Source organism: Coenobita brevimanus, chromosome 53, assembly GCF_032717465.1.
Source record: "Coenobita brevimanus isolate Jiangsu-jjx chromosome 53, ASM3271746v2, whole genome shotgun sequence".
In the NCBI taxonomy this organism is placed as follows: Eukaryota; Metazoa; Arthropoda; class Malacostraca; order Decapoda; family Coenobitidae; genus Coenobita; species Coenobita brevimanus.
The window spans coordinates 28,619,283-28,632,190 of record NC_137006.1 but is presented as its reverse complement, the minus strand read 5'-3'; the positions used below and the strand labels follow the sequence as shown (position 1 = coordinate 28,632,190).

The 12,908-nt window shown below is 40.3% G+C and overlaps 1 protein-coding gene across 1 annotated transcript in view; it reads right to left on the bottom strand.

Moving 5' to 3' along the window:
• The window catches only part of LOC145400781 (metabotropic glutamate receptor 6-like), a 351,959-nt gene that overhangs the window by 82,377 nt on the left and 256,674 nt on the right, over nt 1–12,908 (bottom strand). Inside the window, exons 10-12 of the mRNA XM_080273218.1 lie at nt 7,994–8,143; nt 5,959–6,092; nt 4,472–4,564 (exon numbers count right to left, since the gene is read on the bottom strand). Of these exons, the coding sequence (XP_080129344.1) occupies nt 4,472–4,564; nt 5,959–6,092; nt 7,994–8,143 (377 nt within the window). The remainder of the gene's footprint in view (nt 1–4,471; nt 4,565–5,958; nt 6,093–7,993; nt 8,144–12,908) is intronic.

The following is a 12,908-nucleotide window of genomic DNA, read 5'->3' as shown; positions in this document are numbered from 1 at the left end:
ACAGTGCATCGGAATCCTCCTGTTTATCATCGTTATGCTCTGTAAGTCGCTGTTATCAAGGGTGGAGCTTTTGTATTAGGAGTTTGTAGGTAATTAGCGATAGGGCTGGTCCAGTCCAAAGATAAGCCATTTTAACAAATAGCTACTATAATTTCATTTTGTGCTGAAACAAAAGAGATGATATCCAGGGCTAGGGGCTGTACTGTCCAAGCAGAAAAAATGTGGCTATGCACTGTTTGCCACAAGACTGTGGGAAATAACTCTATTTTGTGCAGTGTATGTAATAAATACGTGCATTAGAGGGCTAGGGGTATTAAATGTTGGCTGCATTATAATGCTGAATTTGTAGTGTGTGCTGTGTAAAGGGTAGCACATGTGTAAAGGGGAGCACAGAGAAGTAAACAGGAGGAAATTGACCTGTCTTGCTGGAGGCTCTCTTGAGAGTGTGGAGGAGTTTTGTTAGGCCTATTTGAGGGAAATGATGTGAGCTGGAGATGAGGCGGAGCTAGCCGGGTAAGCAAAGATTAGGAGTGCTTGGAAGAAATTTAAGGAGTTGTCGCAACTCCTGACACTGAGAGGGCTCTTCCTTTATGCTAAGGTGCCCTTGTATGCAGCATGTGTTGAGAGTGTAAAACTGTGAAATAGTGAAACTGGCAGTAAAGGAGGAGGAGGATATTCATGGGGCCAAGGTAGACATAAGACAAATTCGATGGATGTATAATAGACGATGGTGATATATAATATGTCCTTGAATGATACGCCTCGAAGGGGTAGGGGGATAAGAATGCAGTTAAAGAATGAGAGGAGGAACTGGACTTCTAATGTATTTGTGTCGTGATGAGATGGGGTAGATGGAAATGGTTTGAGCATGTGGAGAGAATGGAGGATGATAACTTGGTGCGGAGGGTGACAAGTGCGAACGTTGAGGATAGTGCTGCAAGAGGCAGATCGATAAGGCTTGGGACGAGGTAATACAATGTGACCTCAGGGTTCAGGGACCGAAGGGAGAGGCCGCTAGAAATCGAGCAGCGTGGATGGCTCCCGTTAGGTGACTGAGGCTCGTGCATGCAAGCATGTTGGAGCCTTTATAAACAAAATGAATACGAAATGAAATGCCTTTTTTGTAGGCAAATGAGAATAGTCAGGGTGAAGAACTATTGCTGAACACTGTCATACTTCTAATTTTGCCAAGAATATAGCTCTCTGAGGAACATCGGGGAAAGTCCGCCTGACTAATCTTTGACCCAAGCACATCTTATCCAACAGCAAGATGGCGGGGGTGACAGGTCAAAGGCTTCAACCTGTCAGCTTGATGCCGACTCAACAAGCAATACCGTCATGGTAATGATGGTAGTGGTAGTAGTAGTAGTGGTGGTGATGGTAGTGATGATGTTGATGATCATTCTGCTGCTTTTGTGCTGGTTTGCTGCTGCTGATGATGATGATGATGACGACGATGGTGATAGTGACAGTGATGGTACTCGTGTTGAAGGAAACGTTCTTGCTCAGTAGATGAGGATCTGCAAGCTTTCTTGTGGAGTACAAAGGATAATAGAAAAGGTCGCAGACGAATGGATGTGCGTGAATGAGTCTCTGTGTGTCATGGGAGGGGATTAATATTAATACCTTCACTCCGATTTGTATTATATTTCTTGCTATATCAGGCCCGTAGCCAGGGGGATGGGGGAGGTCGAGAGAGTCGGACGCCCTCTCACTTGCCTAAACGTTCACTTTCTCACTGTTGTTCAATATCAGTGCAAAAACAATCATTCTCCGTTCAGAAGTTTTGTGCTGCTTCTCAACAGAGGTTAAGAATACACCCAGGCCCCCACAGCAAGCATGCAGCAGACATATGACCAGCCGGCTGCTATTGAAGTCCACATTCAGCAGAAAATACCCCCTGCCCAATTCCAAAAGTCTGGCTACAGGCCTTTATTTACCACCTATCTATCTATTGCCAGACGCCTTAATCCCGTAAGGAGTAGCCATAAACAAATCGCCTCCATGTCGCCCTGGCCTCTGCCATTTCACTGTCCTGCTCCCAGCTCACACCCCTCTCTCTCATATACCTCTCCACTCCATCCCTCCATCTCATCCATGGCCTCCCCCTCCCTCTCCCCCCCTCCACCTCACTCACATACACTCTTCTCGCCAGTCTCTCTCTCCATCCTCTCCACGTGGCCAAACCACCTCAACGTGTTTCTCCTAACTCTTTCTATTGCATCCACATCCACACCACAACGCTCCTTCACATCCTCATTTGTCAGTCTGTCTCTCCATGTGACGCCACATGCTCAAGTAACTCATTTCCACTGCTCTCACTCTTGACTTCTGTCCCTCCAGCTAGGTACAAGCTTCTCTTCCATAGAGTTGGGATCACAGCACTATCATGTAATAACTTTTTCACTGCCATGCTCACTTCCCTGTTTCTTATCACTGCCCTCAAGGAACCAGCAACCTTTCTTCCTTGCTGTACTCTGTCAAGCACTTCACCTTCCAAACTTCCATCTTTACTCATCACACTACCCAAGTACTTAAACGCACCCACACTTTCCATTTCCTCATCATCCAACCTCACTGTACATTCACTGACTTCACTTCTCTCGAAGACCATCACTTTACTCTTCCCTACATTCACCTTCGGATTTCGTTCTTACAGACACTCCCAAACTCATCCATCAAGCCTTGCAGCTCTGCTTCGTTTTCACTCAACAACACAGTATCATCTGCAAACAACAGTACAGGGAGTTTCCAAAGACTGACCTCTCTCACTAGGGCTGCTCCAACATCCACTGCCCTACTTTGTATATTTTTTATAACTCCATCCATATGCAGACTGAACAGCCATGGAGGCATGACACATCCCTGCTTCAGTCCAACCTTCAAGGAGAAAAATTCACTCAGTTCACTATCCACACGCACTGCAGTCTTAGCACCTTCATACATACTCTTCACAGCATTCAGCAACTTCCTGTCGACTCCATGTATTCTTAATACTGTACTTTCCACAATCCATATCTATGCACCCTGTCATATGCTTTCTCCAAATCCATGAAGGCCGCCCTGTATTTACACTGTAGTTTATTCTACTTAGGGGAAGCCCGTAGTAGTGAAGGTGTTAAGGAATGTTATAGCTAACTTCTCATGTTCGAGAAGCCTCTCCCAAGCTGAACAAAATCGTTAGAAGATAATAAGAACGAAATATGGGGACATACTCTGAGCGAAAATGTTAATAGTACACTTTCGGTGGCCTGCAACTTACCAACCTCCATTATCGTTTAAATTTTTCAGCACATTGTTTTACAGCAATTAATGACCTAGTTTTTTTTCTAAGGAAGAAAGGACCAAAGGCTAGAAGCCCACAGGATTGTTCCCTCCTAAGAAAAAATAAAAACAAGATAACAGAGAGCTGAATTCATGATGTTCATTCCCTTTTTTGCATTCGTGTATGCTTTGTTTTTCGTAATATTTAATTTTTCGGTTTGTTTTTCTACATGTTCCTTTCAGTTTATGGGTTCCTTTTGTCCCAAGACGCTATTAATACTTTTCTAACGAAATAGACCTTTAGAATGAGGGTAACATAGGGAAACTAACTTCGTTTATGGGGTGTCCACTGGGAGATGTGGTTGATCAGATTAACTTCATGAATGTGATCATGTACTTATCTTTTAATTATTGCTACTTGTAGGCGATTACAACTAGTTTGTGAGAGACAAAAGGAACTGACGAAGTTAGATTAAATCCCTCATTCAATCCTTTAGTACTAGGCGACTCTTCTTAAGCTGACTAAATCATCTATAGTTCTTTCACCTCAGTTTGGCGTAGAGTTTGCTGCCATTGCACGTATTTCATGCAGCTCATTGACAGGAAAAGGCTTTCTGTCGCACACTTTTTCTGACGAGCATCATATTGTAGCATTCATTTATTGTTACAACTCAGTATTTAAGATGGACAGACGGCAGATTTAGACCATCTTAAAATGACAAGCGCGGAGTTTCAGTAGGAATGAAATAAATATGAGAAACACTGGCCGAATGGGTTAAAAAAAAAAAAAAGGATGTATACACTGTTGCATCTTTATCTCTTTTCTATCGCTACATCAATGGTCGCTGCTACTCTGAATTGTCTGCTTACATCCCTCCACCTCTACGACGGGCGCGCAGCACCCGTCTAACAATAAACTCTCATCCCTTTTCTGTCCATCTTTCTAATGCAAGAGTTAACCGTTATTCTCAGTCCTTACTTTATGCAACGGCTCGATTCTGGAACTGTCTCCCTCTGTCTGTATTTCCTACTTCCTATGATCTCCAGTCTTTCAAACGCAGTGTGTCCAGGCATCTCGAAATGAACGGATCTTGAATTCGGCTCTCTTTTGTATTGCTTTTGTTTTTGTTTTTTCTTGGAAGGAAAGGTTTCCGGGCCACTGGCCTTTGGTTCCTTCTTTCTTGCATAAAAAAAAAAAAAAACTGACCTCAGGTATGGGGTTACAGGTGAGATGGTCAGATGAAGGCAGGGTGCCCCAGTCACAGGTGAGGCATTGCGTCTCGTCATAGGGGTTGACGATCTGGGGGGAAAGTCAGAAATAGGTGCTTGGTGGACTAGTCGGTTCAGGTGCCCCAACCTGGTGTGGTCTATAAGGGTTTACATCCTAGGGTTAGCTGGGGATTTACTTCTCACATTATGCCGCTTAGGAGCAATCGACTGATGACTCAAGCCTCATGTATCCAGATTTACTAGCATTGCCCTGGGTCCTGACGCTACTGATGGGACAGCAAAGCAATGAATGATGAATGGATGGACAGAGACACAAATGTGATATAAAGAAAATACTAAAATGGTCATAACAAATATGATTTACGAATGAAATTTCAGAGAAAAAACAACTAAGAAACAAATACACCCACTTAATAAGAAAAGAAATATACCACCATCACAACCCCAGAACACAAACACCCACTAGGCTTCCTGTCACCATTTTTCTCTCTGTATATTTTGTGTGTTACTCTGTTATATTCAAGTGATTTTGATTTATGTCTTTTTCGTAACATAGTTTGCATAGAGAACGTGAAGCACTGTATTAAGATGCCATATGCGGAAATCAACATTAACAACTACATGGGTTTTGCTTAAACACAGCAAAGCAAAATGATATAAAACTGTTTTATCGGGCACTTTAAGGAAACACCACATGAACAATCTGACTTATGTGTAAAAATATAGAAACAAAAGTATGGCTGTATCACAATGAGCAGAAAACTGAATATTAGAAAATTAAGCGAAATTTGAACATTTGATGAGTTACTGACTTAACATAACTAGCACAGTACTTCAAGGCTGCGGTTTATAATACAAAAAAAAAAAAAAGGGAATAACGGAATATATGACATGTAGTATGGCCATCATTCTTAAAATATTCTATACATTGATGACAATATTGGATACTGATAACGCTAAACTTTTAAGTTGAACAATTTTGATACACAGTTTATTTCGCAAAATATACTGGGCCTCGAATATCCTCTCATTGGGTTTTGAAAGTCATTGTTCACATTCTCATTACCTGTAGTCATGAAATGATTCAGATATTACCTCTGGAATTGTATGTAGTTCAGATGTATTAGTAACTTATCGAGTAAGCTACTAAAGCAACGCCTGTGTAGCAACATTTGCAATCAGGTGTATATATATATATATATATATATATATATATATATATATATATATATATATATATATATATATATATGTATATATATATATATATATATATATATATATATATATATATATATATATATATATATATATATATATATGAGATTTGAGACTGACTTGCAAAGAGTGGCAAGCGGTGCAGTGCCGAAAGAATGTTTTGCTCCGTAATTTGAACTTTTAAAACAACAATAAGAATGGCATGGAACTATAAAAATATTTATCATTAATTTTACCCAGACTGACCTGGTATGTGGAACAGTTGAAGCAGTGCCAACAGCATGACTCCCCCTCGACGTACTTCTTGGCCTGGCCGGTGAGGCAGGGCAGGGAGCACACGCTGGACGGCGGCGACGGGTCATCCAGCTTGAACTGAAGGGCTGTGGGCAATGAGGAAGAAACGACTTGTTTTTGTCATTCTATCTGAAGCCTCGACGAAAATATGTATCTTTCCATAAACACTTTATCCTACACTTCATCCAGCGTGATACGAAAACTGTAAATCCAAATTTCTTTACCTGTATCGTTAGTTGACTATAGGGGCTGCAGACAGTCAGTGATGAGTAATTTATCTGTACTGAATTTGGACCTTCGAATCACACCTATCAACACTGAATCTTAGAGCTCCATCAAGATAACTGTTCTATACAGGATGTCCCAGGAGGAAAGGGCATCAACTTAGGAAATGATGCACAGGTTATTCCAGACAAAAATATTATATCAATTAACATGTGTCGAAATCTCAACCGCTATGGATCTACAGTTACTTACGACCTTTAGGGTGAAAATGGTCTTCACAGTAATTCACCCACAAGGTCAATAACTGTAGCAGGGTAACGGTTGACAGCTGGACGCCTGTTGATAGAACATTTTTTTGCTTAGAATTATCTCAACTATCATTTTTCACAGGTACGCCCATTCTTCACGGGACACCCGGTATATATATATATATATATATATATATATATATATATTAGCCAGTGTTTCTAGCTTGACTTTAAGGGCTGAGAATTTTTACCAAGAAGAGACGTACCTCCCAGTTTCGGGCATTTTTGGTAAAAAAAAAACAATTTATTTGCCAAAATGTATTTTATAGGTTATTTACATTTTTTATAGTCATGTTTGTAAACAGAGGTATTTGGTAATACATTTTTAGAAATGTGATAGTAAGTCAGCATGAATTCAGATGCTGTAACTCCACTCCTAATTACGCCCACCCATTTACATAATGCTGATTCCGTCACTGTAAATTGATGAAACAGGAGAATTTCATCATGTTATCATTGTTTTAATGATCCTGTTTAGATATGAGTTTATATGAGAAGAGGGTCTAAGTCTGACCGAAAATTTTGTATCTCCACCGTCGACACTATATCAGTATGAGGGCACAAGTCTTTCACACGTTAGGATGTTTGAACGGAATGTGGTGTTTCCGCGGTAACCTCCCTTTTTGTGTGCCCGACTCACCACCAAAGGGAACTGGAAAGGCTGGGCGACTCACTGAGACAGCTGATGTCAGCTTGCCAGCCTCATATCATTGGTGTGGACAACACACTGTTACAGACGTTCCATGTACTGGCAGTTGAGGAAGCCAGAGGTGGACACTATCAGCTGTATTATGAAAACCAAGTGCACAAAGGTGTAAGCTCCAAAATTTTGACGGTCATTTGCAGTTGTTAGACGTGATCAGCAATCATTCGTCTTTACTTGCGAAGTCAGCAAAGATAGCTCGAACCCCAGAGGATGGAAGTATGGTAACCAGTCTGTAATTACCTCACCGGTTCTAATCGTCCTTCAGTGATTTGCAGTAATATACGGGAAGCAAAACCGTTGATCACGGGTGCAGTTTTTGACAATAATAATAATGCAATTCTTTACTATAAATAGAGTGAGCAATGACTTTTAAAGGCAGGCAACATGGGCTTTCCAAGCTAAGAATCTCAGGAATAGTAAGCAAAGGTTTCATGATCATTGGGCCAAAAATGAATTTTCCCTTTTTTCCCCTATATAAAGAATACATTAGCTCTAGCAGGATGATAACTTTGGCTAAGATGGAGTTAAATAAGTTGTATAAAATGGTACTCATATAACTTATCAGATCAGCTTGAGTTAAAGTTAAATAAGCTGATTACCTACCTGACATGTTAAGCCTGAGGTAATACAGATGAATCAGTTAGTTGCTTACCCAGTGTGTAAAGCTGAATTAATAAATTTAAATAAGCTCCTTACTTACCCGGCGTGTTAAGCTCGGTTAATAAAGTTAAATATGCTGCTTACTTACCTGACGTGTTAAGCTTAAGTTGTCCTTCCACATACTGACCAACGGTGACCCAGGCGTAGTTACCCCGGCTCTCCTGTTTGAAGTGTATTATGTTGTACCGAGCTGGTCCGTCGCCTTGGTGGTCAAACTTGAAACTGTCTCCACTCAGACCTGTTGAGAGAAAGGTTAGGAAGTATGTCAAGTCTGTCATACCTACCAGACCACACTACCACGCTACAGGTAATGGTGATGTAAAATGCCATACATGTGCCCTTCCTTCCCTAACTTTGACTTGTCGCCACTCAGACCTGTTATCAGGCACGATATATGCACATGAATTATAAATAAACTGGTATGTTCAAAGCAAAAGAGAATAATAAGTTTCTAGAAAGGACTCGCGTTTACTTTTTATTATTATTAACATATATATATATATATATATATATATATATATATATATATATATATATATATATATATATATATATATATATATATATATATATATATATTGTAGATTAGCCGCATTGGAAAGGGAATATACACCACTCAGTCTGTGTATTTATTAAATCTCTTGATCCTACTGTATATTACTGATGCCAGTTATGTCGATAATAATTCGAAATAAATAATATAAATGGAGATATTAAGATGTAATATGCAAAACAGTTCTCTTAGGACGAGATTCTGCAAAGCGTCCTGTATCGCCTGCAGTACCCCTTGAGGATTTAAGTTCATTGGTCACCTAGTTTTTCGCAGTATCTTGCACCATCAGACTTTCACCTATTTACAATGACGTAAAAGTTATCTTACTTTCAAGAGAGCAATTTTTCCCAACAGGATGCAGACATCACAGCATCGCTGGCAAAATCACTCCATTTCAGTGCCTTTACTATTTATAGTTCTTTAAATATATAACCCTTTTTTATGTTGTTTATGCTGCCTCCAGGTGATTTCAGGTGGGAAGGTTGTATGCACAGGATCCTACATATCCCGTTATTATTGACCGCCTTTAGTAAGGCGAGGCCATATAGTTTTTGTCGATGTGTGTCTGTATGTCTCTTTGTAGGTATGTATCTACTGCCAAAATATTTCGAAATGCTGTGGACGAATATTTACAAAACATTCAAGAAATAGCAACTAAGTGGTTGTGCAGAAGTCTATAGCAATTGATGAGGATCTGATCAAAGATCACCGAATGTCAGCTTCCATACATTTTCAAATATGGATAACCTTCTTTGTGTGTGAAACGCGGTGAATGAATTTCATAGTTTTGCGATTTTTTATTTCACACTTTAGCAAGGCAAATCAATGTAGTCTTTGTCAGTGTGCGTCTGTGTGTGTAGGCTATCATTTGCAAAAATATCTCGTCATCAAATATGGTTTGTAGGGAACTTGTACCTTAGCCAAAAACATATTCGGAGGCTGCATTCGGAGAATGTTTTTCCTCAGTTTAATAAGGATTGCCATTCAGTGCAACGTGGTGACTGAATTTCGTAACTTTTTGAGAATTTTTATTGCCTGCCTTTAGCAAGACGAGGTGATATAGTTTATGTCTGTATGTCTGTGTGTGTGTGTCTGTATCTGTTACTAAAATATATCAGCTTCGAATTTGGTTTGTCGGTAACCTGTACCTTAGCCAACAACATATTTGGGGGACGAACAACAGTCTGCCCCCGAAAGTATTTGTTTATTTTTTACATGGTGGCTGAATTCCGTAGAGTTTATTATTAAATTTGTGTTTAGCCAACAACATATTTTGATGGGCCATTACCATTCGCCCCCCAGAATGCTTTTGTTTCGTACTGGGAACAGAAATACGATGATGAATATGACGATGAACTTGATGAAACTGATGGTAGTGATGATGATAATAATGATGATGATGGATGTACAAAAATGCTGATGAATAAAAATAAGAATTACCTGTTCCTGATAATAATGATGACGACGAAAACGATGAAAGATAATAGTTTTTAATGCACGGAAGAAGGAATCAAAGGCCAGAGCCCACAAGACGGTTCAGTCTATGAAAAAAAAAAATAACAGAGCCAAATTCAAGATTTGTTCATCTACAGATGCCTAGACACATTTTGTTTAAAAGGCTGGAGGTCATAGACACTAGGAAATACAGACAGGGGAAGACAGTTCCAGGGCTGACCAGTTGCGTACATAAAGAACTGGGAGTAATAGTTATCCCTTGCATTAGTGAAATGAACAGAAAAAGGAAGTGAGTTTGCTGTATGGCAGGTGTTATGTACCCTCATTAGTGGATGAGGAATGCAAGCCAACAAAGCAGAGTAGTGACCACTGTAGTAGGGATAGAAAAGAGATACAAGTACAGTGGTACAGCAAAGAGACAGAGGTTGAAAGGATCCAGTAAGAAGATGGTTAATGAGACAAGCCTTTGACTCTATGAGGCTCCACCGCGTTGAGAAGAGCTGTATGTAGGGAACCTCCCCATACATGAGAGACGTACTCTACTCAGGGGCGAAACCCTTGTATAAGGTCAACACCCATGTATAGGTAAAGGGTGCACAGAGTCGGGTTGGCAAATCTAATCTCTTAGAAGCAGATTTTGCAGGAAAGATAATATGAATTTTCCAAGCAAAATCCCGAAAGAATGAAAAATAAAAAGTCCAAATAGGACGTAGGATTTAGCTTGGTATTGATACAATTTAGAGTATACTCCTGCTGAAGATTTTGATTGGTCGAAAGATACAATTACTGGGGTTCAGATGCATTAAAAACAAAAAGATTACTTTCCCTTCAATTGGAGATATAAGCTAATCTGACATTAGGTGTGCCATTGCCTTATCCCGTGTTTGTTCACTGCGAGAAGTGAATGGTATAGTGAACGGTGGAATCACCAGTATGAGAGGACAGGGTAAGATGTACAGTTTAGGATGTCATTTCTGTACAGTGTAGAAGAGATCTAGTTATAGAACAACCCTGAGGAACACCACTATTCATAACTGTACGAGAAGAACGATGGCCCTCTACAATAGTAGCTCTAGAATGGCCAGAATGAAAACTAACAATCAAGGCACAGATAGAAGGACAGAAAAAGTAAAAGGGTAGCTTGGATATTAAAGATCGACTGAAAGCCTCTTAGATGTCAAGTGCAATGATATAGCTTTCGCCAAAGTTCCGAAGGGAGAATGACCAGGAGTCTGAATGGTAGATGAGAAGATTGCCAGTGGAGTGTCCCTGACAGAACCCATACTGACGATCAGAAAGAAGGTTGTGATAGGAAAGATGTTTTAAAATTTTTCTGTTAAGAATAGACTCGAAAAATTTTGAGACACAGGCTGTTAGAGTAACTGGGCGATAGTTAGAAGGTTGAGAATGGTCATCCTTCTTTAGGACTGGCTAAATGAGAGCAAACTTCCAGCAAGAAGGAAAGGTACAAGTTGACGGACAAAGGTGAAAGAGTTTACCTGGGCAGGGTATAAGGACAGAAGCACAGTTCTTGAGGACAACAGGAGGGGCTCCATCAAGCCCATATACCTTATTAGTATTGAGGCCAGTGATGGCAGAAAATACATCAGCTGAAGAAATTTTATAGTCAGCTAAGAGGAAGTCAGAGGGGGGAAGTGATGGAGGGACAGCACCGGAATCGTCTAAGGTTGAATTAGAGGAGAAAGTCTGAGCGACGAGATCTGCTTTATCGGTAGAAAAAATAGCTACAGAGTCATCAGAGTAGAATAGAGGAGAGAAGGATGATGAGGTAAAGTTGTTAGAAAGCTTTTTGGCAAGGTGCCAGAAGGAGGGGGAAGAATTCGGGTTGGAAAGTTGAGAACATTTAGTACAGATGAAATTATATTTAGCACAGCAAAAAAACAGATTTAGCACGATTCTGGCCAGAAACATTAAAAAGGATGTGATTCAGGGGTGGGTTGGCTCCGGTACATTTTACAGGTCATCTCCTTGCTGTGGATACCATTAGAACAACGTGATTAAACCAAGGCTTTTTTACATTAGTCATAGGATATTAGAAAGATTTGTATGTTTCCAAACCCAAGAGAATAACCTTCATAATGTGCGATGCACACTTAGATGGCTCTCAGTCATGAAAATCAAAGAAGTACTGACTGGGAACTTCTCAATCAGCAGTTCCAAAGTGCCACAATCGTCGTTTCTTGGGAGGGTCCAAGGCCTTACTGGAGCGATAAAACAGGCTAAGGTGATGTGGTTGTGACTGGAGGAGCACAATGAAGAGAAAGGATTAAGAGAGTGAGCGGAAAGACTAGTTGTGAGAAATAGGTCAGGTATTTTGGAACTCCCTTCCAACTAGTCAGGGATATGGGTAGGATGCTGTACAAGCTGCTCTAGGTCATAAAGGATAGAAATGATGTAGGTATACAACCAAACTGCCAGAATTTCAGAAGATAAAACCACGGTGGCAAAAGAGGTAGCACTGTTAGAAGCTGCTGGACCAGTAGTGCCAAGGTTCGAATCCTGATGAGGGCACTAGTTGCTGCTAACTTCAGGTGTCTATTCACTTGCCGTAGTTTGATAAGTAAAATGAATGCCAAGGGTAACGTCTAAATGAGATGACTGGGACAACTTGGATGATTTAGTGACCTTGCATACCAGGATAGTGGGCGAATACCTGCCATTGGCTCAAACGCCTAAATATGGATATAAGCGCGCGGATGAGCGCCTTGTGGTGTCTGCTTCTACTCTTACCTCCAATGTTTAATTTTAAAATAGTTTCACCGCACATTTTCATGTAAGGTGAAAAATAGTTGTGCTAAGGAATTTCAATAAAACAGCCTACCTTCCCTCTTTGAACCGCTATCAGGAAACTGAAAAAAAGTGGTTCAAACATCAAGAATGTTCAAAATAAAAATTCAGTATAAAAAATGGTGATGGGGTAAAGTATAAAGGAGCAAATGGAGAGTAAAAGACTGACAGAGAGAGTGCAAGAGAA